The 27,064-nt window shown below is 42.9% G+C and overlaps 1 protein-coding gene across 1 annotated transcript; it reads left to right on the top strand.

Moving 5' to 3' along the window:
* Positions 1–5,667: 5,667 nt before the first annotated feature.
* Positions 5,668–26,409, top strand: BPNT2 (3'(2'), 5'-bisphosphate nucleotidase 2). Its single transcript, XM_084507513.1, has 5 exons — positions 5,668–6,129; positions 18,301–18,460; positions 19,372–19,467; positions 21,137–21,298; positions 22,646–26,409. Exons 1-5 carry the CDS (start codon positions 5,746–5,748, stop codon positions 22,921–22,923), a joined length of 1,080 nt encoding a protein of 359 aa, XP_084363639.1. The 5' UTR covers positions 5,668–5,745; the 3' UTR covers positions 22,924–26,409.
* Positions 26,410–27,064: the final 655 nt, after the last annotated feature.

Below are 27,064 nucleotides of genomic sequence, written 5' to 3'. Positions count from 1 at the left end.
TTGTCTGTCACTGCTCTCTCCTGTAAATGCAGGCTTGGAAAATGTTCTCCCTTCCTGAAGCCTTACCACCACTGTCAGCTCTCTTTCTGTCATACTTTGCATGCCATTTTTGTGGTGGTTTTACTCAGCTGGGCAACTGATTACCACAACTGCTTTCTCACTCCTCATCCTCAAACAGAAAGGGGCAGAATATACAATGGAAAGGGCTCAAGAGTTGAGATAAGGATAGGCAGATCGCTCAAAAATTACCACTGTGGGCAAAACAGTCTCAGCACAGTGTGATTGATAAATTTTATTACCTACTACTAACAAGCTAGTGCAGTGAGAAAAAAAGAAAGACACAAACAAACAAACAAAAAACCTTCCACCAAACCACCCTCTTCCACCTCCTCCTCCCAAGCAGTGCAGGGGAATGGGGAATGGGGGCTGTGGTCAGTCCCTGACGCTTGGTCTCCACCGTTTCTTCGCTTCTTCACGGTCACTCTCTGCCCCTGCTCCCCGTGGGGTCCCTCCCACGGGATGCCGTCCCTCCCCAACTGAGCCTGTGGGGGCTGCCCACAGGCAGCAGCTCTTCAAGCACTGCTCCCACATGGCTCCGTCCCACGGGGTCCATCCAGTCCCCAGGAGCAAACTGCTCCAGCACGGGTCCCCCACAGGTGGGCGGCAGCTCCCCCCGACCCCCTGCTCCTGCGTGGGCTCCTGTCCATGGGCTGCAGCTCTGGCCTGGGGATTGCTCCTGCGGGGGCTCTCCATGGGCCGCAGCCTCCTCCAGGCCACATCCACCTGCTCCACCGGGGGCTCCTCCACCCATGGGGGGGCTGCAGTGTGGAGATCTGCTCCATGTGGGACCCATGGGCTGCAGGGGGACAGCCTGCTCCACCAAGGGCCTCTCCACAGGCTGCAGGGGAACTGCTGCTGCCCTGTGCCTGGAGCACCTCCTGCCCTCCTACTGCACTGACCTGGGGGGCTGCAGGGCTGGTTCTTGCCTCTGTCTCCCCGCTGCTGTAGCAGAGCATATTTTTCACCCCTTCCTTAAATCTACTCTCCCAGAGGTGCAAAAACAGTCACTTCATGGCTCAGCTCTGGCCAGCAGTGAGTCCATTTTGGAGCCATCTGAAACTGTCCCCTATCTAACATGGTGCAGTTGCTGGACACTTCTCACAGAGGTCACCCCTGCAGCCTGCCACTACTCAAGCCTTGCCACATAAACCCAATACAATTTTGCATCTGTCTTTTGCCTTGGACACATTCTGCTTTTCCTCAGTGCCTTTCCTGAACCACAGGTATTGTATTTAATACTCTCAGCATTGCCACCAAGTCAGAACCAAGCCATAGTGCAGAGCCAGCATTGCCGTAGGCAGCTCTCCCTGATCACAGCTCAGCACACAAAGATGCACAGGAGCGAGCAGGCAGCAGGGCAGAGCAATCTCTCCTGCCCATCAGACAGTGAAGAGCTTTACTGCACTGCTTCTGGCTGAGCATCTCAGTATCAGTGCTAACTGGACCTGGAGCAATACAAGGAGACAGGCTCTGAAGAGCGTGTGCCAGGGGACCATGAATGTCCATAACAGCTCTAGTTCTGGCAGTGTGACCTGCTGCAAGCTCCAGGAGCTGGATCCTGTCCTGGTGAGGAACTGAGATGTAATTCCCACATGCAGCACAGATTATGGCTCTTTCCTTTATTTGGATTTGGATGCATTTCTTCTCCACTAAGGAAAAGGAAGCATCCGCAGCCATGGACCACAATTTTATGGGGAGAAAATCTTTGAGAAAGGTTGGGCTACTACCGCACCTCAAGTTGGATCCCAGATCAAGACCAGTTAAGAAATTCACTTTGTGAGACCTTTCCTAGTCATTTTCTCTTGTCTTCTGGGATTGCAGCCAGACCTCGGGCATTTAACCAATGCAATGATCTAACACGACAACTGGTATGCTTCACCTCCAGCAGTGCCCAGCCATGTTGTTTTCATCACTCATTCATTCAGACTCGTTCTGCAGCTGGTCCCATGAATTTAACAACTGTCCCATAGTCCTGCACCATGCAAACTCTCCTATGCAAACCTCTAAGCACTTTGTGGTTTGGTTGGGGAAGAGAGTGTAGTAAAAGGCACAGCAGAAGTATTAGCCCATCTCTATTTGGGATGCCCTGTAAAACAGAGACACACCTATTCTTCGCTGTTTTCTCAACCTTCACGCTTCAAAAACCATGAAGCATTCTGCTTTTATTTTACATGCTACTTTACATAAAGACCTTAAAAATATCCTTGAGTTTAGAACATCTCTGCACAACCCTCCTGAGGTTTTCATCCCTCAGAGACAGCCAGGATAGAAGAAAGAGCTAACTATACCTGGGGCTGCTACTGCAAACAAGATTGGGTGAGGCAACATTACAAGCAAAATTACTTGGCAAGAACTGGAAATACGAGGGCAAAAAAAAGGAAAGGAAAAGAAGGAATAAGCCAATTATATAAACCCAACAATGACTAGTCAGAGCTCCCCAAACGCACTCTGTGCCAATCAAATGTTCTATGCAAGAGAAAATTTCCCCACACTACACAAGACTTGACACTAAATAGTGACTATGGGCTGCCCTCATGGACTACCTTCCAGCTCTCAGAGGCAAGTGAAGTGGCTGCAGCTGTGCTCGCGCTTGCATAGCAGGTTCCCCTCGGGTCCTTCGGTCCCATCCAAAAGCCATCTGCTCTTTCATGGCCTCTCAGAAGCACAGGCACAGCAGATCTTTTTCATGAGCTGCAGATCAAACTCAGCTCTGGCCCTGAGGGACAACCCATCGTTTCTTCAGATGGCTGAACAGATACTCCACTGGCACGCTGCAGCTGCAGGCACAAAAAACGAACACTCAGCGGGGCTGCCCATGAGTGACTTTGTAAACCACTGGGGTTAGGCAGGAGTCATGGAGAAATGACCAGCAACACAGCACTTCTGTGGCTGTCAACAGACCCTGTTAACCTGCTCGCATGGCTGGAGCTGTGGAAGATGCGGGCATCGCCTGCTTTTCCACATGAGTCAGCGCTGATGCTGGCAAAGCAGCTGTGGCAATATACTACAGCTTACAGTGCTGTTGACAAAAAGCTGCCAGTCTGGACAAGGATAGGAGCTCTCTAAGTGTATACATTCTTACCACAGACTATAATTTGGACACACAAGTCTCCCTGTGCTCTGGAACGCTCCCCACACAGCTATCACATAAACCAGAGCTTTGTGTATGGTCACGGCCCTCTCCTTCTGCCCCTGGCAATAGTCAGGGGTTCACAGTACCTATACAGCCATCTTCATTGTGCTCCTCAGGGCTCCCCACAGGGTGCTCAGGACACTTTTGTCAATGCCTTTTCCCTACCAGCAAGTGGCCATTTCATTTGTCAGCCTCCCTCACTCCAAGCATGACCAAAGTCACCACCACTCGCCTCGTCACTGTGGTAGTGAACAGCACAAACATCGCCCTCCAAAAGCCCTGGGAGTCAGACTGCATTATATCCTCATTGCCTCTGTGTCACACACAGCCCCTGCTAGATGAATTAAACAGAAAGCAGCACATCTCACTCCCAGCACGCTGCAACCCATTCGAGAAGCTCTGCTGAGCCCTTCTACAGCAACTGTGTCTGTGGGAGGCTAAAGGGGCCCATTGCTTTTAGCTCATCAGTGTGTTGTTTCGGTCATCAAGGTCAGGGCTGCCTCCACATGAAGCTGACTCCTAAGACTGCAGCTGACACAGTTCCCATAAGTGTATCTATCTATCTATATATATATATATCTGAGACTTGCATCCTCAGCTCCACTCTAGTTAGAGCATCTTTTTTCACTCAGTTATGGAACACTTCCTTCCAGTGGAAATACTTTTCCTGTCAAAATCACGCGTTTGTTTAAAAACTTGGTTTGATTTAGGTAAAACTAGTTTTTGTTTGTTTGTTGTTTTTTTATTTATTTATTTATTTATTTTTTATTGTGTCAAATTATTTGGCCCAGAATTAGTGTCCCAAAGAATCTTTTTATAGTTTCAAAAGGAACATTTCCATATTTTTTTTTCTTTACCCTTCATATAAGGGGATAAAGCTCATTTTGCTACAAATAAACCAAAACATTTTTCAAGTTTATCAACAGTTTCTGCCTTCATCATGGTCTGTCTCTAGAAATCCATCTTACAGGTTGAAAATGTTAAAACAAGCTTGCTTAAACTCTGTTTATGCTGCCAGGCCAGGAGCATTTTGCAGAGATCTCTGCTGTGTTCTGGAGGCCAGCTGGTGTGAACGGCACCCTGGAGAAACATGAGGATCTCAAGCCAGGGATCTTCAGAGGGTGGCATGGGATGTGCGAAATTAACACCTTTGAAAAATTATGTCTGTAATTACAGAATATGATTGTTACAGAGAAAAAGGATGCCAGCAGATTGTCTGTTGGTTGCACGACTGTGCTCAGCAACAGACATGGTGAATTCAGGCCAGCAGAGGCCAGCAGTACATACACTGCCATGGAAATAAAGAGCCCTCTGTGCATTGTCCACTTCACAGTTTACATTGCCGCCAATATTTACAAGCTATATTTATTGCAGGCATAGAAACTTTTGCAGCAAATAATAAATCTTTTACTTTTCTATGCCTCTGGAAGGTCTTTGCCAATTCAGTGGGTTAAAAGGCTGTGTATTTTACTTTCTTTCCATTAAGTACGAAACCAGCTCAGAAAGTTTCAATTTAAAACAGTGACAGGTTGTCTCCTTCTCCTGTTTCCTCCATCCATAGTTGAAAATTACTGTTCACTGACCATGCGAACTGTTACTGACCGCATCGTACGGCAGCGCTGCTGGCTGCTTTGCCCAGCATTTTTAAAAAGGCGACAAATTGCGAGCACACCTGCTTCATTAGCCTCACGCTCACTGCTCATTGCAGGCACAAGTTTACTCTTTATCAAACACCCACGGTGTTGCTGCATAGTTTATTACCCTTCGTTATTACTACATGAAATGCTGAAGCATGAAATCAATGAACGGAAAATGAGTGGTATATACTTAATGCCCCTCCTCTGACAGACAAGACTGCAGGAAGAAAAATCTTAAAGAGCACGGAAAGGTGGAAAACGATGAGGTTTTAATAGCGTAGAAAGTTAAATCCTGCATAGGTAAGAGTAAATCCCAGCTCTCTGGAATCCCGTTTCAAACTAAATGCTGCATTTGCTCCTTTCCTTCATTTGTAGCCTCTGCACCTCGCAGAGGGTGGGATGCTGATCTTTGCCACCGTGTGACGGCGATGCCTGTAAAATGGAAATGTAGAAACAGCGACGATATGACAGCTTCAGTTCCCAAAGACAACCTTTATTGGGGTCTGAGCTTTCACATTCTTGCGCACAGCAGCTTAAATCAATAAATACATAAATACAGAAGGCACACAGCGAGGAGCCGTAGTGCGCTCCCCTCACAGGCTCGCCTCAGGCCCCCCGCGCGCCATCACGCTCCGGGCTGCGGGCGGGGAGCACCCACCGGGACCCACCCGCGGGTCCCAGCCCGGCTCTGCCCGCTCCCCCCCGGTCCCCTCCGCTTCCCCCCGGTCCCCCCCGTCCCTTCGGGCCATGCTCAGTGCGCTCAGCGCCGCCCCGCCTCCGCCTGACCCGGATACAGACGGGCGCCGCCTGCCCACCGCGGTGCGGAGCCGGCCGGCCCCGCCGAGCGCAGGGAGCGGAGCCATGGGGCCGCGCTGAGCGCCCGCCGCTCCCCTCCCGCTCCCCCCCCCGCCGGCCATGGCGCCCATGGGGATCCGCCTGTCGCCGCTCGGCATGGCCGTGTTCTGCCTGCTGGGGCTCGGCGTCCTCTACCACCTCTACTCCGGCTTCCTGGCCGGCCGCTTCGCCTTCTTCATGCTGAGCGAGCCGGCGGCCGGCGGGGCCGAGCCCCCTCCCCGCGGCTCCGCGGCCGCCGTGGACCTGCGGGAGCTGCTGGCCGTCTCCGTGCTGGCCGCCGTGCGGGGCGGCGAGGAGGTGAAGCGGGTCCGCGAGGGCAACGTCCTCAACGAGAAGGCGAAGGGGAAGACCCGCGAGGGAGCCGAGGAGAAGCTGACGAGCGGAGACCTCCTGTCCAACCGCAGGATGTACCACCTGCTGCAAGCCGCCTTCCCCGGCGTGCAGGTGGGCGACCGGCTGCAGCCCCTGCCCCTGCCCCTGCCCGGCCACGGGCTTGTTTCGGGTTCCTGGGGATGGGGAACGATACCTTGATAACCCCCCTTTTTTTCTTTTTCCTCTTCCTTCCTTCCTGCTGGCTTTGTGGCAGTGCCACCTCAGCGCTCGCCCCGCTGCGGGTGGTGGGGTGCAGAGGGTGGTGGGGGGCTCAGGGGGTGCCCAAGTGTTGAGGGGCAAAAAAAAAAACTTTTTCTGCTCCAGTATAAATGTAACCTGGTAGTGCTGTCTCAGCACACGTTTGGGACGCCCAGGTGAGCATATGCTGTTAACTTACTTTCCTAATTACCCTTCCCACCGGTCATCCTTCCCACTCTGTTATAGAGCCAGCAGGGGGGAGAGCATATGGAGATGTAATAGAGTGTAGAGGAGCATAGTGCTGCGATACCTGAGGCTTTTGGGCTCTGGCCGAGCAGGTAAGCCAGCAGCTGTGCCACGACACAGATCGCTGCCCACGTGGGCAACACAGATTTGCTTCTCCTTCAGAGAAGCATGGCCCTCTCTGCCCTCGTTCACCTCCAAAACTTGGGTCTGGTATTTCAAGTTGCATCCAAACCAGCAACAGACTTACAGGCTTTTTAATTATTTTTTTTTCTGCTTTGTTTCTCCTTTTCGTTTAGTAAATGGGAACTTTTCTTCAGTCTTTTAATGTTAAATCCCTTAACTTTTTATTGACGTTTGAAATTGGTGGAGAACTTTGAGTTTGAAAGGTGCTGATTGCATGCCTTTCCCGGACAGGTTGAGAGAAAAAGGAATAGTTAAGTTTACTTAAGCATAGTCACTATTTAATCAGTTTTCATTGACTTTTTGGAAGTTCCTTAGGGTGTGTTTGTTTTTTAAAAAGTATTGTAGCGACTGCATTGAGTATGTAATCTAAAAGAAACACCAGGTCAATCGGTATTGGAAATAAACTTTATAAGTACTTAGCCTTTTTCTGCAAAAAAATTATAAAGGTTGTATTTCAAAGATTGCTGGCATTTCTGTCAATGGGAAGCCACCTTCAGAAGCCCTGCGTTAATGGATGAAAAAGTGTTGTTCCTCTTTCTGTTTTACTATTCAGTGCCCTCGTGGAGCTTGGCGTTATGGTATAGCTGTATGACTGCTGCTTGAAATTACACGTTTTCACCCTTCCGCAGAAGGAGGGGCTTCATTCCTTTAGGTATAAGGGTTCTCTGTGTTACTTGAGAAGTTGGGGATTTGTTTGGCAATACTGAACTGAACTGCCTGCTCTCTGTCTGTGGTTGCCTGCACGAGCCCTGCTCGGGTGAGGGTCTGATGTGGGTCTGTTCCTCTCAGTGGCATTAAGTTTGACCATCTTTTTAAAAACTTTGGACTCCTTTTGATTTTCCAAGGACTTGGCTTGTGCTGCTAGTCTTTAGAAATAGATGGCACTTCCTAAAGCACAGATATGTTCAGAAACACATTGTGAAATCAGAAATGCATGTGTGTGCATGCATCTGTAGAACTTGATAAAATTCGGGCATATGCCCTCCTTTCCTCCCCAGTGCCCTGCTCCATTAGACTGAAAAAGCTTGAACATTGAGGAGGACGAGGAAGAGTTTATTTGAGAAATCTTTCAGCTGATTTAAAGTTGTTAAATCTGACAGGCCAGCTCTGAGATGTTTAGCAGCACATGATCTGAATAATAGCACCTTATTTCATGAGGCAAGTAAGAAATGTCTACCGAACTATATATGCTGATAACACACACTATCTTGTAGTCTCTGGCATGCTGAAGATGTGTTCATAAGTATTTGTCGAAACAATTCATTTTACTATATATATGTTGTAGTATACACTTTCAGGTGTGAAGACAAGGTCATCTCAATGTGTAAATCCATCATATGAACCTTTAGCGTGACCTGCCAAAAACTGCTGCTATTTCACCCAGCAGAGCTACAGTTTGAGTTGGTATGAATATGAGGATTGTATGGGATTTCCCGAGACACCTTTCATGTTGAGGCAATAAAAGACTGCATCTTGCAGTAGGTGTCATGCTTTATAACTGCAGCCTTATCTCCAAGTACAGAAGGACACTCCAGCAGAAAAAAAAAATGCTAAGTCAAACAAAAGTTCTCTTCTCTTCTTGCTAGAGAAGCTACTGCTCACAAAAGGACTGATAAAAACTGAAAGAATGCAAAGAATTCTGAGGATAAACTTAAGCAAAATTTTTATTTACTCGCATCATGGAAGCCTTGAGCCTAACGGGTGTCTCAGCATTTAAGCTGGTGCCAAATTCTGGCTTTCCAGTGTTTAAAAATAACTAGGGGGAGAAGTCATTTGACTGAAATAAACTGAATTCAATGAGCAGTCTTGGATGTCTTGCATTGTGCTGCTTGGCATAGCAAAAAACACATGCAGTCTGTCAGAAACAGATCTCCTCCTAAGGCTTGATTATTAAGAGAAGATAGAAAGGCTTTAACTTCTTTCTCTTCTAGAAGCTGAAATAAATCTGGGAAGATTCTCACAATCCTTACAGTTGTGGCTTATAAAATAACGTTCACAATTTGAGGGGAAGAAGAGGAAAAAATATGGAAAAAGACAAAAGCAAAGCATTTTGTAAAGCTGTTGTCTCTACGGAGGAACAGAAAGTCTGATACTTATGTTACCTGTTAATGCTTGGTATAAATGGATGTGTTTGCATCAGTTTATAAGCAAGACTATCTACAGCAAGGTGAGATGATACAGAAGAGTGGCAGATCAATTTGCTTTTGTGACTGCATAGTAAATTGAATGGTGCTGAGCATTGTCATTATACCCCTCAGAAACAGGTGTGAGGAAGGAGCAAATCAGTTCTTTCTAACTCAGGTATTACCTAGTGCTGTCTCAGGACAGTCAAGGTCCAGCAGTGGATATTTGCACGCATCTCCTATGAAACAGGTTTGTGCAGTTGATTTTAAAATACACTTCATGCTGAAATATATCCAGTGGTTTCTTCTGATAAAGTTGTCAACCGCAGTTACAGTTACAGGCTGGAGGTGTTTCCTGCTCCTGCACTAGAGTGTTGTCCTCTGCTATTCGTAGTGCTGAGAACAAGTTGGGGTTTGATCCAGCTAAAATCATCCCTTCTGCTTCTTTCAACCTTTTTGTCAAACCATATTTATCTATTTTAGGCTACTTCACTGCTTTCTTGTTTGTTTCTCCATGCAGGCCCATTTACTCCTTGCTCTAGCATAGTGGTGGTGCGATAAGAAGTGTTGGAGCAGGAATCAGGTGAGGGGATTGAGGTGATGCTCAAGGCAGCCCTGCCTTGAGAGAGGGGTGGGAAGGTTGTTTCCAAATCCAGTTAGAGACTGGCCAGAAACATGAATGTGTGCTGTCCAGGAGAGTTTCTGGGTTTGAAGAATTGGTCTCGTGGTGCAGGAACTTCAGTTGTGTTGTCTGCTAAAAGAGCTTCTCTGAGTGCCACGCATCGGGGTCTTCCCTTTTGGCAGTGTTCCTTGTCCTGGGATTGGTATCTGAATGCATCTAAGGTAGGAAATGTAAGACCAAAAAAAGATTTAGGCATACCCTGGTTTACTTCATGCTGCAGCAATACCTGTGTCAGTACATCTGCAGGAGTGACTGGCAAGGGCGGTGCATACTCCTTAAACACGACCTTTGGTCAAAGTCGCTCTGTGCTCAGACTGTGGAAGAGCCGGTTTTAAAGCAGCACAAACAGTTCTGCTGTTTTGCTTCTGCACTATACTACCCTGATTTTCATAGACTTTGTCTTATTGACTCAAATGAATTTACCATATACTCTCGCTTTTGCAACAGTTTGTGTTCATTTTTGACCAGCACGTTGATGTATGTTCTCTAGTTGTGCCAGCTGTATGTCTTGTTTTCTAGTATAAATACTAAGCAGGGAAATATTCTTCCTTTCTTTCTAGTTTATTGTGACTGGGATGGAAATCAAGCTTTCTCTGTCCCAGCCTTTCTCTTCAAGCATCTTCAAGCAGTCTTGGCACTGCCTGGAAGCTGGCTGGTTCTTCTATCTCTTTCCCAATTAAGACAGACGATAAATAACTCATTTCAAGTTTGTGCGTGATAATGCTGAGATTGGGCATCAGTGTTTGAAATGGAAATTTAAGAACATGTCAGTTTTACTTTTAATGAGATGTTCCCCTAAATTAATTCAATTTTTTGAAGATGAATGTCTCTAAGCACTTTTTTTTTTTCCTAGCTACCAGAAATATTTTCCAGGTTTAAACCTGCTGTTTGTAGATTTCTGGTTGCAGTGTCAACTATTGTAGTTACAAAACTGGAATTTCATCTAAGATTGCAAACTGCATCTGATATGGATTCAATGGGAGGAGACAGATACGTTAAAGAACTAGGTTTTGAAAACAAAATGCTGCTTAAACTTCAGAAGGATTTCAGTGCTATGCAAAGTAAACACAGTTGTTTGTCCCTTTGTGTTGGAAGCAAGGTATGCTTAGTTCTTGGAGTTTTTAACAAAATTAACGTTCTTTTCACCTTCGTGATCTTAGAAAGTGCCAACAGGCTCATGAGTAAAGCAAGAACTGTGAATGTTAATCTGAAATCCATCAGTAGGTGTTGTCTGGGCATACGCCTTCTAACATGGCTTTTAATTGATTGTAGTTGACTTTTGCAGGCGCTGTACCTAAACTGAAATGAAAGGCCGTAACTTTATGGTAATGGTTTCTGTGATTATCTCTCCAGATGTAGCTACCAGTAGTGTCCAGGAGACCCGAATCCTGTGCTGCTGCAGCTGCTCGCAGTCAGTAAGAGCTTCACAGCCCTGTTGTGTCAGTGTGCTTCTCCTCCTCTCTTACCTGGCTGGTGTCTGAGGCTGGGAAGTGGCAGTGTGACCCTTGTCACAAGCCAGACATTCCTTTTTTTTTTTTTTTCTTTTTTTTTCTAGCCTGCATCCGTACAGAACTGTAACCGCGAATCTTGCCATCTATCAAAACAGTCTGTGAACTAACGAGCAAGTGGCTTTATTACTTCTAGTTTTAGGTTTTAGTTGTTTCAAAAAATTACTGTTGGAAATTGTGTGGCTTCTGTGATCCATGCAGTTTCCTCTGTTGCCTTTCTGTTATTTTTACCAACTTTACCAACTTCTATTCATCATATGTCGGAAGAAGCAGATTTGTCATCTGATATGTCTTTATCTGTTAGTTGCACCCTGCTTCCTGCTGGCTTAATGACTGCAGCCGTGTAATAAGTTTCCGTAAGCATTAACTGGTGGCTTTTTGACGCTTTGGCTAGTCCATATTCTTTCCTGTGCACCTTGTCATCTTAATCCTGAGTCAAACCACTTTTTTTTCGTTAAAATAATTGAAGGTGCAGTTGACAGTAGAGAGAAGTTCAAAACTTCTTCCTGTCTGGACTTCTGTGTCTTTAAAAATGCCTCCTTTGTCTGTGCCATAGCATTAGTATAGAAGTATTTGCTGTCTTCCTTTCAAATGAGAGCCAAGACGTGGCTAGCACTTTTTGCCTTTTACTGTTTTACGTATTTGTGTACATTACTCATGTATATAAAAATACATCTTTATATGAATTCATATTTTGTTATTTTTGTTACCTTTTAACAAGCAATCTATTTGGAGAACCATGTCATTCAGCAAATTTCTTTGTCTCCTTTTGTAATGAAATGTACCCATATGAACTCAAGCGTAATCTTTCTGAAAGGCATGAAGAAGCTCACTTGCAAACACTATGTTCCCTTCTGGTATACTGTGGTAAATGAAAGGAGAGGAGGAACCCTTTCAAAAAGAAGCAGCCTGATCTTAGAGTGTCAATTTTATTGAATAAAACTGGAATTTTTGCCTGTGCTGGCAAGGCTAATATTCTAACTGTTTCAAGCTTTAAAGTATCTTAAGTATGTGAGCTTTTGATTTCACTCATGACCTAACAAACCTGGCTGAAAACTACCTAGCAGCCTGGAAAGGGGAAGAAGAAAGTGTATTTTGATTTCCAAGTTTGCTTTCTTTTCAGTGTCAAGTAGTGACAGAAGCTTTCAGGAAACAGTCTTCGTTTATGGTGAATTGCTACTCACCACCTCCAAATCCAAAACATTGAGGGGAAGGATTGCGAGTGGCCATTGCTGCCCATGAACTAAGTCTTGGTGTGAATGCGATTGCTACCTTCCACAGCAGATTCTGGAGCCCTGTTTCTTAACCGGTATAAGTAGTCACAGGTATTTTACTCCCTTGCTGGGAATATGGTGATTTGTTTCTTCCTGAGAGTGCTTTTCCATCGTGCTGCTGCAGAAGGTGCCGTTGGGTATCCTGCCTTGTTGAGTGGGTGGCTACTTTCAGAGGTTTCGGCATCTGATCAGTTCACGCAGTTTGCATATATACAGGTGCTGCAAGAAGATGAGGCAGTTTTCCCTCCAGTACCTTTTGAGGGAAAAGTCAGAAGCTGAGCAAATGAGGGGGAAATGGCCCAGCCTCCAACACAGTGTATGTGAGTGCCTGTCGTTCTTCGGAGCAAAGCAATAGCAGCGCTGAGAGAGAAGAGGCGTGAGGCTGCACAGGGGCTTGCTCAGTGTGCGGGGGCAATCCCAAAGGCTGCTGGTGGAACTGCTTTCCCCTGGGTGGCAGCTCCTCTGAAGCACAGACAGATACAGCAAGTCATGTTCAAACCTGTGCAGCCACACAGCAGCAGGTCAGTGAGCCTTGTGAGGTGTGTGGTGTCCTCTTGCCAGTTGGTTCCTGGAGGGAATACCTCCAGGTATCCACAGGAGACACCTCGAGTTAGCCAGGAAGAAGGCGTCCGGATGATTGTTGAGGGGTTATTGCTTGCAAATATTTTTCTTTATTGATTTAATTTTGTCTCTCTGCTCCGTTCCTCTGTCTCCTGTCACCTGAATACAAATGACAAAGTTTGAAGCTTGGGTGTGTACAATGCATATTGTGTAACGACCAATGAAGTGGCTGTGTCTGTTATGCAGTTATTAAAATGTCTGTTAGTATTTTTACTGATGTTCCCATGTGCTGTTTTGCCTGGGTATCTTATGCTTTTCATTTTCATGGTCCCATTCAAATCAGTGGACTTAACCATTGAGTTGATCTCTGTCCTCAAAATGCTGTACTTCCCCTTGTATTCGTATTCTGATTAGTGAACATTATCTTTTGTTGTTACCTGAACTGTTTTGTTTACCTTGAGTAGCTTAATTAGCTGCTTTCCCTTTTATAATACAGGTGGCATAATATTTGTGTTCTGGTTTTGCTTTCTATTCTAATAAAAAAGCAGCGAGATTTAGATTTGAGAGGATACAATTAACAGATGGGGATGCTAACACTTCCAGGAGTAAACATATATGCTACCTCATCTCTTTTTCAAGAGTTTGGATTATTTTTGTAGATAACACGTATGTCATATTTGGATGGATAAGGATGCAGGGAAGGAGGAGGAGCAATAAATTGAAATAAAATCCCAAACAGTTTCTAAAAGAAGCAAAGGTATTGGCTTTTTAAAAAAGAAAAAAGCTGTGTATTTTAAAAATCTTTGTATTTGAATAGAAACTTATATTTAACTTCTTTCAGTTTAATTTCTCTCTGACAGGTGAGTTCAAAGGCAGAACTACATCCATGCCCTGCTCTTTCATACCATGCAGCCTGAGGTTGGTCACCTCACCCCAGCCATGCAGCTGATATTGAGGATGGTTTCCTAGGTGGGGAGCGGCAACGGAGCCCTTGTGAAGAGCTGGTGGGGATTAGTCCCACACAGGACAGTGAGCCCCTGTGAGCTGCCATGAAGCCTGTATGTAGATGAGCCTGCTGGACACATGCCCATAGTGCTGAATGCATCCACACGGCTCTGTAGCTTGCTGTCTGCCTTCCTCCTGAGCAAGCAGACCCAGGTTTCTCTCTCTAGCATGCAGGAGGAGAGTGTCTTCTGTGTGGTGGATTAGTTTCCTTAGGCTTGGGAATGCCTCCATATTTTGGAAGGCACACTTCTGTCTGATCCAGATGTTGCTGTTGAACCTTTTCTGGCTCCTGAGAGCAGCACACCTCGCTTGTTACAGGATGCATACACATTTCTAACCCATTTATAGAAGGTTCTCTGCTGGCAAAAATCAGCCAGATTACCGAAACTCATGAAGTAACTTTTGTCGACCTTTCAGCAGTAGTCTGTTCACTGATTTACATATGTTGTTTTAAATCTCTGTGTTTGATGTGGCTCTTCTTTGCAAGGAGGGCCTTCCCTTCAAACATAATTAGGGAAGATTATTAAAAATGTTATGCTCTGTGTCAGTGGGCAGTGTGCAGCACTTCCTGAGATGGGCTCTTACTGCTTGCAGCTATTAGGTGACTGCCTCCCAATAGCTCTTTATTTTTGTCTTCTGCTTGCTGCCTCAAATTCTTGCGTGATGGGTTCTTTTTAAATCTGACTCTTAGGAGTAGGGGTATTGGGATTACGTGATAAGGTTTGGGTAGTGGGGGTTGCAGGGGTGGCCTCTGTGAGAAAAGTCCAGAAGCTGCCCCATGTTTGATAAGGGCCAGTGTTAGCTGGACCTGCTGCTGGCTAGACCGGAGCCAATAAGCAAGGTTGTTTGCACCCCTGTGAGAGGACAGTTAAGAAATAGGGGGAAAAAACGGCTGTGCCATGGCAGCTGGGAGAGTGAGGAGTGAGAAGCAGCTCTGCTGCAGCCCTCCAGGTGAGTGCAGCAGGAGGTGCTTCAGGCAGGCAGCAGCAGTTCCCCTGTGCCCTGTGGAGAGGCCCCTGGTGGAGCAGGCTGTCCCCCTGCAGCCCATGGGTCCCACATGGAGCAGATCTCCACGCTGCAGCCCCCCTATGGGTGGAGGAGCCCCTGGTGGAGCAGGTGGATGTGGCCTGGAGGAGGCTGCGGCCCATGGAGAGCCCCCGCAGGAGCAGGCCCCGGGCCGGAGCTGCAGCCCGTGGAGAGGAGCCCACGCAGGAGCTGGGGGTCTGATAAGAGCTGCCGCCCACCTGTGGGGGACCTGTGCTGGAGCAGTTTGCTCCTGGGGACTGGATGGACCCCATGGTACGGAGCCGTGTGGGAACAGTGCTTGAGGAGCTGCTGCCTGTGGGCAGCCCCCGCAGGCTCAGTTGGGGAAGGACGGCATCCCGTGGGAGGGACCCCACAGGGAGCAGGGGCAGAGAGGGACCAAGAAGGAGCGGCAGAGATGCAGCATCAGGGACTGACCGCAGCCCCCATTCCCCTGCACTGCTCAGGGGAAGGAGGTGGAAGAAGATGGATGGGAGCAGAAAGAAGGTGTCCTTAGGGTTTTTGTTGTTCTTGTTGTTTTTTCATTGCTCTAGCTTGTTAGTAGTAGGTAACACATTTTATTAATCACCCTATGCTGAATTTATTTTGGCCATGACAATGACTGTTGAGAGATCTCCCTGTCGTTATCTCAGCCCTTGAGCCCTTTCCATCCCTTTTCCGTTGAGGAGGGGAAGTGAGAGAGAGGTTGTGGTGGAGCTTGGCTGCCCAACTGGGTAAAGCCACCATGGTCAGCGAAGTTATCTATGTGATAGCAAGTGTACAGACTTGCAGCTTTATAATTATGTACAGTAATACAACAGTTTGACTGAGAGTATGCTGCTGGAAAAACTTTGACAAAAGCATTTGGCATTGTGGTGGTCTATCTACCATAGCTACTCTTGATTTCTGAGTGAAGACTTGACAATATAGTCAACAACATGGCTGTATCACTTCAGAAAATACTGAAACTTAAGGTCGTGGCCTCTGGAGGCTTCCAACAAATGAGAATGACATGGAGGAACTGAAAATCAAGCAGTAAGGTATGCCATCATCTTGACACAAAGATCTGTTTTATTGTTATATTCTAATTCATTAGAAATAGATGAAGATAAGTTCCCAGCTTTAAGGGCTTGGTGATCTTCTATAAGGCAACCATGTCGTGCAAAGCCTGTAATGTAGGTTCCTAACAATATATAAAAAAAATCTAGTAACCATGTGGTAGAATGGCTGTGAATTTCTACTTGGACTATGACTGATACTCAGCCAAGGCTATAGAGTAAATGGTAATATGAAGGGGAGAACTGGTGGCCTGCAGAGCAAGAGACCAGCAAGTGGAGCTAGTGTCGTGGGATCTCTGCAACCACATTATTATCTTTCTTTTTTTCTTTTTTTTCTTTTTTTCCTGGTAGTTTAATTATGGCTGTTGAGAGAGACCGCTAACTAGGGGAATAAATGCTGCAACGTCATGGCCACAATTACAAATTTTGAACTAGCAGGAAGTCTTTGAAAACAATGCCTTTCAGATACGTTGAGCCTTTTCATTTTACTGTAATGTTACAACAGGTTTAACAAGAGATTATTTTTTTTCCTTTTTAGGATTGATTCCAACCCTCTTATCTTCTTGGAGACAACCTTTATTCTGTTGAGGATTTTTTTTTTTTTTAATGTGACTTCCTATGGTGGTGCTTGATTTGCCCTAGTGCAACTTGAACTGCCAGGAGCTTGTGTTGAGCTTGCCAAGTCTGTGGAACTGCTCATCTTGATTTTGCAGGACCATTACCCCCAGGGGCGAAAACAATCATCAGGTTGATTGTACAGTGACGGATGTTTAATTTGTAAATGTCATGGTAACTTCAAGGGCTCTGTTTGGCACGCAGTGCTTCAAATACTGGTTTTACATGAAAAGACAGCTATGACGTATGGCTGGAGTTGCTGCAGTTCTGCTTGCTTCTTTTTTTTTAATTCTCTTGGACAAGGCGGCCCTTAACCCGTTGCTGATAATCTGTTACAGTTGAGGTGTGATGTCTTTTCTTGTCATGATGTGAATTAAGTAAAAATCCTGCTGATACAAAGGTTGTTACATTCAAAAGTAACCTGATTGTTTCTTTATTTTCCTTACTTTTCAATGTCACTTGCCTACAACATCTGTAATAGGTTTAGTCTTAGTATATTTATCTGATCTAGCAGTTGGATATCTGCATCTAAGCTAATAGTCTAGACTCTGTGTAGTAAGTAAGGGGAAAGCACAAGAAGGATGTGGGGCTGTTAGGGTGGGTCCAGGGAAGGGTCACGAGGATGATCAGAGGGCTGGAGCAGCTCTCCTATGAAGACAGGCTGAGGGAGCTGGGGTTGATCAGCCTGGAGAAGAGAAGGCTCTGGAAAGACCTTACAGCAGCCTTTCAATATATAAAGGGTGCTTGTAAGAAAGACAAAGGAAGACTTTACTAGGGAATGTAGTAATAAGACAAAGGGTAATGGTTTGAAACTAAGAAGGTAGATTTAGATGAGATAGAACAAATAAAACTTTCACAATGAGAGTGATTAGGTACTGACATACTGACACAGGTTTCCCAGTTAAAGCTGTGGATGTCCCATCCCTGGCAGTGTTCAGAGTTTGGTTGGGCAGGGCTTTGAGCAGCCTGATCTGGTGAAGGATGTCCTTGCCCATGAGTGCTTTAATTCTGTGATTCTATGAAACACTTTCTGATCGATAAGAAAATTCGTGAAGCTAGGCAACAAGTGGCAGTGAGGTTAAATGGGACATTTGACTGCTGTTTTTAAATGTTCCTTATGGGTCGCCTTAGGTTCGTACCTCAACATACCCTAAAGACAGACAAGAAACGTTAACTTCTTTATAAAATAACATACATCTGACAGTTGTGTCAAGGTTACATCCAGGTGAGCTGCTTAAATTGCTAGTCATAACTCAATTTTGGAGGCAGGAATGCAACCTAGAATTCTTACTCCCCAAAGTCATACCACAGTCTGCAAAATATGTATTGCTAAAGTGTCTGCGCATTTGAATCTGCATTTACTGATCTGTGTAAGTGTGATATTTGACCCCAACTATAGCTGTGCACTGTACAAGTGTCCAGAATTGAATGTTCTGTTTGTAGTCCTTGAAGCAACTGCATTTAAATTCTGGTTTAAAAAATGCAATTCCTACAATGAGAGTGTTCCGTAGAAAGCGTTGCAGCCAGAGAAATGGTGTCCAGCTGTGGTGTCGTTCACAGCAAAACTTTGAATTCTATTTTCTCATTGTTTGGTGCATGATGTTAGTAACTTTTCAGTTCCTGAAAAATGTTCGTTCCTAAAACAGTTCATGCTCTTTTAGCTTGAGGAGAAGGGAGAAAGAAAATATTTGAACACACCTGTAATTTTCCCAGTACCACAGCTGCTGTGTATGATAAACTAATGTGCCTACCTTTGTTGTCTTGTAGATAAACTCTGAAGAACATGTTGATACAGCTGATCAGGAGACAGTCTCTTGGGATCGCAGTATACCTGAAGAAATAAAACAAAAAATACAGCCTAAGGAGGTTCCAGCAGAAAGTGTTACTGTCTGGATCGATCCATTAGATGCTACACAAGAATACACAGGTAGCTGATTCTTGTTGACAAATCGTGTGTAATTCTGATGTCTGCCTTTTATACTGGAGACAAAATAGTAAGTGTTTAAAGTGGCACCTCTTGTTCAAGTGTGCTATATTACAGCTAGTGGGATGTAATTGAACAAATTGTATAATGACATATCAATAGCTGTCAGACTGTAGCATTCACTTTTATTTGTGCCAACTCTGATAACTTTGGTATTCCTTCTAGCTAATTGCTAAAATGAATGGTAACTGTTGTATATGGATTCTGTTGGAATTGCACATTTCTTTACATTTCTTGATTTCAATTATTACTGTGGCAACACTAAATATCTCTTTTTTTTCTTGTTTCTTTCTGTAAAGGAAAGGAAAAATTAATATATTAATCTTAACTTGAGATAAAAAGGGTTCTGTTACAGTTTAAAAGAATACGTAATTGAGTCTCCCTCTTTTTCATGTTTTAAGATGTCATATAAGCAGTGTAGGGCAATGCAAATAAAATTTTAGCTGATAAATAGAACAAACACAACTAGATGGGGATTTTTTTTGTGAATATTTCATTGATCCCATCATCTTTTCAGGTGAATGTTCTTCAGTGGTTGAATTTTTCAGCTTTGGACCAGTAGAGGATAGGGCAAGGGGCATGGAAGGGAGAATTTAAGGACACAGATTTCCGTGAACGTACATCTTATAGGAGACACAATTGTTAACATTAATTCTAAAATTTCTGGAAAGCTTCAAAGTCTTCAAAATCTTTTTGTAACTGCAAGGTTTTTTGAAATACAACAAAGTTACATAATTGTAAGAGTTAGAAAGTAGGCTAGTCTTCAAAGAGCCATGTTTCTGTAATGTTAGGTCTACTTTTCTTTTTTGTTCTTAACGTCTGTCCGTGAACCTGCTCTCTTATTTGGCCCACAGAGGATCTTCGGCAGTATGTCACAACGATGGTTTGTGTGGCTGTAAATGGTAAACCAGTAATAGGAGTGATACATAAGCCGTTCTCAGCATATACAGGTACCTTTATTCCTTTATGTATTTCTGACTTCTTCAATCATAGTCCTAACTAAAATGTAATGTTTGAGGAAATGTCTGTAGATACAAATGAGGAAAATAGTACCAGGGTGCAAAAGAACACTGCTGTAGACCTCAGAATTAGAGGTCAATGTGTTCTGTGCTGTAAAACCACAAAGGAAAATGCTGCCTGTGTCTAACATAAAAAATAATGCCTTTAAAACAAAGTAACTGAAAATATGTTTAAGAATTAAGCTCCATTCATTAGGAGCACTTATAGCAAACCAAAGAAAGTGAAGCCTATGCATACTGACTGCTCTTATGTGTGCTGTTAGACTTTAGTCTACTTGGCTCCTGCAGCAGCAGAAGTTGGATCCATAAAATTACAGCTAGGAGCTGGTGTTTATTCAATATGGATAACATAAATAAAGGACCTTAATGGCAACTGTTTGTATGTATCAGGCAAGACTTCAATAAGACGTAGCCTTATTGAATATCTGACATGTTGTTAATGCACAACCCTGGCCTAATTAAATCTTTAGTACTAAAGACTTAATCAGTGAGGATGGCTAAAAGTTTGGCACTGTGTGTGTGTACTTCTGAATGTTTCAAAGTAGTTTTACTGTTCACATCTTCTGTACTATACACTTAAAACAAGAATTTCTCTTCTTGTTTTTCCCTTAGGCAATACTGACCTCTAGAGTTGTAAAATTATGCAGTAGTTCTGGCACAGAAACTAAGACTGTATTTCAGTGCCGTTTTTCAGCACCATAATTTTGAGAACTTAACTCCTTTAACAGCAGTAAAATGTGACATGTTCAGACATGGCATTAGATGAAATGCAATTAATTCTGTCATTCCATGTGAAGAGTGTTCATTTTCCAGGCTGGAAATACCAATGTGTTGTGAGTAGGATTGTTCCTAGTAGTACCACTCCAATATATAGCAATAAAAGGCAGTCACTATTGTTAATACACATAGCTCAGTCTGTTGCCATACAATCTGGCCCTCTACTGAGATAAAATTGCTGGTTAGTCTGCTAAGTAAATGTCAAATTAGTGTTTAGGGGATGCCAACTTCCAACCTTGGCTTTGAACCTCACAATGAAGCAAGTGGGAGGCTGCATATTCTAAATCCATTGCTCCAAAACCCAATGTCCGATATTTTCACTTCCTTATTCATTATTATCCTTCTGAGCAAGAAGACTTATGGTAACATTTTTGCTCCTCTATTTTCTCTTTTGAAGGGCAGTGGGGCTTTTTGTTTTTATGAAAGTGTTGTTTGAGGAAATTTGTATATGTTTTTGGCACAGAACTATCTTCTTAATTTTTGTGGCTTTCCAATTGTGAGTTTTATATATCACTACTTGGGGTTTTTCCTTCTTATTCGGATTTTGCAATTATGTCACAGGCATATTCAGGCATGAAGTAATGTCAAAGACACTCAGATTTGTGCATGTGTGGGAAAGAGCTGTTTCTTTTTCTCCCGTGCTCCTGTGCACACATGGACATGTGCCTGTTCCTTGGGTCAGCCCTAACTTTTGCTGTTAAAGAGGGAAATTAAGTAAGAGAGAGGGATCACTTTCATTTTTTCAGGTAGGTATCCTTTTATCTCTACAAAAGGCAGTCTCTGTTAAGAGTAAAGCTTAGCAGAATTTGTTTTTCTCTTGTAGCCTGGGCAATGGTGGATGGCGGGTCAAACGTAAAAGCTCGTTCCTCCTACAATGAGAAAACTCCAAGGATTATTGTATCCCGCTCCCATGCAGGAAAAGTGGAGGAGGTTGCACGGCAGACTTTTGGAAATAAGACTGTGATAATCCCCGCTGGTGGAGCAGGTTTGGTTCTTTAAGCATCCTATCCATTTTAGGGCTTTCAAATGATCTAATGGGATAGCTGTTACTAGACAGAGGGGTACAACTGACATCCCCTCTTTCTCCTCTTACCTTCTATTCTCCATGTTCACAAAAGCAAGCAATAGGGACACAGTTTCTCCTGAATGTAGACATGTAAATGCAAACCTAATTCTAGCTTTAGGTAATTCATAAGTTAATATGTGAATCTAATCCTGGATAAACAATGTTACTTTGGTCCCATTGAACACACTGATGTGTGTTCACTGAAGATAATGATGCCTGTGAGTAAGGAAGGGGGATGTGTGACCAAATAAAGAATCATGGAAGAGAATCAGTTTGTTCTTAATTAATGAGTAGTACATTAATTAAACAATATTTTAAGGAAAAGCCATTGAAGATTGGTACTATTTCCTGCATCTATGTCAAATAGAAAGATATTGTCACTGAAGCCCATTGTTACTTGTCCCATATTCAGTCCAAAGAAGTTTTAGCTATGTTTTGTTTGATTATGCAATATCCTCTTGCATTTTACTGGCAGAATGCAAATACGTGAGACACCAGTGCAAAGCAATAGCTGTTTGTAAGTCTCGCAAAAGCCGTGCAGAACTCAGATTTTACAGAAATGTATCTGTCTTTAGTGTGAAAAGCTAGAGAGAATTATCTTGCACCGGTTCTTGATAATGAATGAATCTGAATGAATTTTCTTTTGATAGAGGTGATGATTATATTAACTGATTATATTAGATCTTTTCCTGGTCTTGACTGTATGAGAAGAAAAAGATACAGCTTAACAAAACAAGAATACTGGTTGAACAGTTAAAAATAGAAAAAGAAATCCATAAAATAAAGAATGCAGTTTTGAGCAGTGACTTCATACTGTATAATGTATGATAGAAGAAAATGGCCCTGAGCTAAGTTGTTGTAATAGACTGGTGTATGCATCTTTCTTCTAGTGTAATAAAAAGGCAGAAAGATGGGAGGGTTCAGTGTGATGTAGTGATTGAAAAATGAGTAAGTGAACGTAAAAGCAAAACTATGTTCAAGCCTATAGACTTATCTAGAGACTCATTAAAAGATCAAAACTTTTGTAACACACTGGTAACGGCTGTCTAAAAGGAATCTTGGGGGGTCTGTTTTCGTTTTGTTTTATGGGTGAGATGGCAGGCAGGTTATTGGTGCTTCCACCATTATACTGGACTAGCATGATGTAATTCATGACATTACTTTGCTGTAGCTTGCATGTGTATATTGTGAACACTGCTAGATTTTTCCTTTGTGATGGAATTGGGAAACGTGGTTTAACTTTCTTATTCCAATCAATTCTTGTAGGTTATAAAGTGCTGGCCCTCCTTGACGTAGCTGAAAAGAATCAAGAAGAAGCTGATGTGTATATCCATGTCACCTATATTAAGAAGTGGGACATCTGTGCTGGAAATGCGGTGTTGAGAGCATTGGGTGGCCATATGACTACCCTGAATGGTGAAGAAATCAGTTACACTGGCTCAGATGGCAATGAGGGGGGACTTATAGCCAGTATCAATATGAACCATAAAGCACTGATTGAAAAACTTCCAGATCTGGAAAAAACGTCAGACAAACTTGACTGATGGAGAAATACAAGTCATGCTTTTGTAAGCCTCCAGATGCTCTGACTGAAGAAGCAAGTGTGAAAACCTGCTGGGAAAGATGTGCAGCAAAGCAGTTTGGTGTGGGTTTGGGGACTGTATTTGCATTGGGTTTCTTCAGTGGTGGTATTTAAAAATAAAACAATTAAAAAAAAATAATAAAAACAACACGGTAATAATAATCAGAAGTAGGAAGGGCACTGACTGCCTCACCCCTCACTTTCCATGTCTTTTTTTTTTTTTTTTTTGACTGTTTTCATTCAGTTCTTATATTCAAGGTGCATATACAATATATATTTGTGAACATAGCTGAATTAAAGAAAGATCCAAATTGTTTCATAAGATAACCTCAGTAGTTCTCCGAGGAATTTCTTGAAATCTTTTACATCTTACTGTAGTTTTAGCAATTCTGTAATGAATTAGGTAGAAACAAAGATTGATTTATATAGGCATTTGATAACTAAAAAAATCAGGAGGAAAGATGGCCCTGTGTTCTGTATCCCCTGAACAGAATTCATAAGGTTGACACGCATTTATATACAGCAATGGTTTATCTTGGACGGAGTGGCACTCTTTCTGCTTTTTAAGAGGAAACAAAAATGTACTGTTTTGACTTTTTTTTTTTCCTGAAGATGTAAACCAGTTTAATTCAGATGAGTTGTGAATATCAGTGTTTTATTAATCAGTGTAATTATTTCCATATAACTTTTTAAAAGAAGGCAATGTTTCCTTGTATAGTTTTTAACAGTTGATTCTTGTCCTTGATGATTTCTCCGTACAGTGTTGAAGATGCATGCTAGATCTTCTTCTAATGTAGGGCTTGTTCATCATTTGGCATTTGTACTTACAGAAGCAACCTCTTTGGTACCTGTTTATTTTGGTTTTCCCCATTCAATAGAGTCCTATGAAATGAGTTTGATGGAAATAATAAGTTGATTGGTCATTTCCATTTACAACATGAAATATAAACTCACATTTTCTTTTCTAAAACCTCAGAACTAACTTTATTCTTTCTTAGGTTAAGGGGTGTTCTTTTCTGCAGAAAGCTCTTGAGTTATCCCAAATGGCTTGTGGTTACTTGATTCGTGGAAACTTAATATATCATTTCCCTTAAATTGAATCTTTTTAAGCAAGTTTGAAGAACAAGCGGTCCTTCAAGTACACCAGAGTCCACAAAACCTTACTGAAAAATGCTCTTTGTCAGTCCAGTTTATGCACAACAGAACATGGGCCCTTTGATACCAAATAACAAATTGTTGTACCTCTAAAATGGTTATGCTTCTGCAGATAGAAGTCTAACTGTCTGTGGTGGTGTTCTTTGTGCACCTCTGAAGGGATTTCAGAAAGTTAAAATGTACTTGTTATTTCAATTATCAATAGATAAGCTTCCCACCTCTTCTCAATTCTTCAAATATTTGTTTGAAGTTTATTCAGTAGAAACATAGGCTATTTAAAATATATATTCTTTTTTTTAATTTTAACTTATTTCATCATACTATTCTCATTAAAAAGAGGATTTTCCTCCTTACGTTAAATGTTAATAGTGGAGAATGTCATAATACCTCTTTTAATGATCTTCTGTCTTATGTTCACATTTCCAAAAGACCTCCTCAGATGTTGCATAATTACTGATACAGATGTTAATTTCGTAAACTTACTGGCAAAGTAGACTGAAGCTTAGTCCTACTAGCCTTTGGTACGGGTAGGCTTTTTTTCTTACATTGTTTTTCCAACATCGACACAATTGCTGCTATTTGAGAATACCTTCTACACATGTAGATGATATACAAAGCAACTTAACTTCATTTTTAAGTTTAATGACCTGCTATATGGTATGACAAATAAGTGAATGTGGCCTTTAAAAAAGGGGCTGATTTATTTTTAAAAATTTGTTGAGCTTCCAAACCTCAGCACATAACAAAAATCCAGGTATTTATCAAGACTTTACTAATACTTGGCAAGAAGACTGTAGCTTTTTTTTTTTTTTTCTTATAATTATTTTCCCTTCAGTCTGATACAAGTGGCTTAAAGGGTTATAAAAAAAAAAAAAAAAGCATTTCTGCTGTTTAGTAGTTAAAGAACATGGATTAAAATGTAAGCATGAGAAATAGCCATAGTTGGGCTAGTATTAAAACGTGTGTGTCACAGAGCTTGGCTGCACAATGTTTAAATAGACAGCTAAAGTCCCTGGGAGGTGGCTGGTTTTGATTCAGGTTGAAAGCATGTCTAAACTTAGCTTGTGAAAATGTGACTGCTTTTATTTTGGTTGCAGTCCCATCACTTCCTGCATAAGCTGTGATCAGACTTAAGTTCTGCATGAGAAATGAAAAGTAAGGTAATGTTATGTACACTAAAGGGGCTTACTAGGATTTTCTTTGAAGGTACACAGCAGTAAACAGAAATGTTTGCCTAAATTATGAAGTTAAAGACCTTTGGAAGATAAAGGTACAAAGAAGAGCCCCAGCTTTCCTTTTCTAGTTCCCATATGCTGGCTGAAATCCCTAGTTTTTCATTAGGTGGACATATGCTTGTTCCAACCTGTTTGTATCCTAAATTGCTTTGCTGCATTGGATCTCAGTGTTTGATACCTTTCTGCTTCGGGCCCCTTTTTGACCCAATCTCACTTCCTGTGGCAGTGAAGGAAAGGTGAGGGAGAAGTGCTTCTGGCACAGCCTGAGCTCAGGCAGCTGCCCCACAGCCAGGCCCTGCGGTGCTGTTTGCAGCTCCCAGCCTGGCTGGTGGAGGAGCTGCTGCAGGGAGTGTGGTCAGGCCCCAGTCAGTATCAATTTATAATGTAAATGCAACTCTTGCACAGACCAGCAGGTGTTCAGAAGTGCTTGCTTAGTGCACGTGTGCCAGTGCACTTTGATATTCCTGTGTACAGTATTGACAACCCATGCATCTTATTTCTTTGACCATGTCTACACTCCTTTCTAAAACACTTTGCCATCCTGGCTCAAATGCTTGTTTGGTTTCACCTCTGTGGATGTAAGAGAAGCTTATTGTCTGAGATCAGACTGTAACAGTGTCTCGCTGCCTGGCATTGTTCTGCACCTGCTAGCCTTTTCCACATAAAACTGATGTAGCGTTTTCAGGGATGCTACTTAAAACAATTGCACAGCATAGGTGGGTCCTACAAAAGTGTCTTTTCTAAAAATTGGAATTTAAAAAACTTCACAGTAACATTCTAGGTCCAATCAAGGGAAGTAAGAGAATGTATTGTGCTAGCATTGCTTTTCACATGATGTCTTTTTTTTTTTTTTTTTTTTTCCTTTGGGTGGATATTATGATTACGGTAACTGTCAGTGAAATTATTCTAACGCGGTGTGTATTTTCTCTTTTTCCTTCTGCTACAAAGAGTGGATGGTAGCATAGATGATACCTAGTACTGTACCAAACGTCCTAACTTGCATTCACTGAATGTTTTATAAATACATGGACACAGAAATAAAGGGGTTGAATATTGTACTCATCTGGTATTGAATTTAACCTATTTGCAAGACTTTTACAGGTAGATTTATGGAAGCACTGTTTGTTCTGAACGATAAAGCACATAGTAGTAATGAAAATACGAGCAGAGATAGCTTATGTGAATGATGAATGAACCATGTGGATGGTGCTAAGAAATCACCTAGTGATGATGTTTCATGTATTTGCTTTTACCTTACAGTCATTAAGAATAGACTAATTGGCTTCAGGTGTGAGAAGAGATGTACATGTATATTTTTTGGAAATGGCCAGTTATTGGAGATAAGATATGAAGAAGAGTCAGCACTGATGTTCATGTCTGCATTTTTGTTTATAAACAAGTGTTTCCTAACATCTTTGTAGCATCTTCTTATCTGTTGGAGTCTCACAGCAGTGGTGCAGTGCTGTTGTAACCTGGTTTAACCAAGTAAACCAAGCGCCCTGCATCCCCAGAGCAGCGTGACGAGGAGGGACTGACCTGTGCTGGGCCCCATCTGGGTTATTTTCCCTAGATGTGGCTGTGCTGGAGAAATTGTAACAGAGAACACTTATTTTCCATTTCTGGCTTTAAATTGCCTTGCTAGTTTCATTTCCCTTTCAGAGGTTAGATAATCATACAGTTGAAGTTTACCCACAGATAAATGCCTGTGATTGT

This window comes from Aythya ferina, assembly GCF_964211825.1.
Source record: "Aythya ferina genome assembly, chromosome: 2".
Lineage (NCBI taxonomy): Eukaryota > Metazoa > Chordata > Aves > Anseriformes > Anatidae > Aythya > Aythya ferina.
This window is presented reverse-complemented; position numbering and strand designations above follow the sequence as displayed.

Excerpts from the sequence above, each read along its gene's own strand:
- BPNT2 (XM_084507513.1), top strand. The coding sequence starts at position 5,746 with ATGGCGCCCATGGGGATCCGCCTGTCGCCGCTCGGCATGGCCGTGTTC. Across the intron at positions 6,130-18,300 it reads CCGCCTTCCCCGGCGTGCAG|ATAAACTCTGAAGAACATGT; the intron begins GTGGGCGACCGG and ends GTTGTCTTGTAG. Across the intron at positions 18,461-19,371 it reads TGCTACACAAGAATACACAG|AGGATCTTCGGCAGTATGTC; the intron begins GTAGCTGATTCT and ends TTTGGCCCACAG.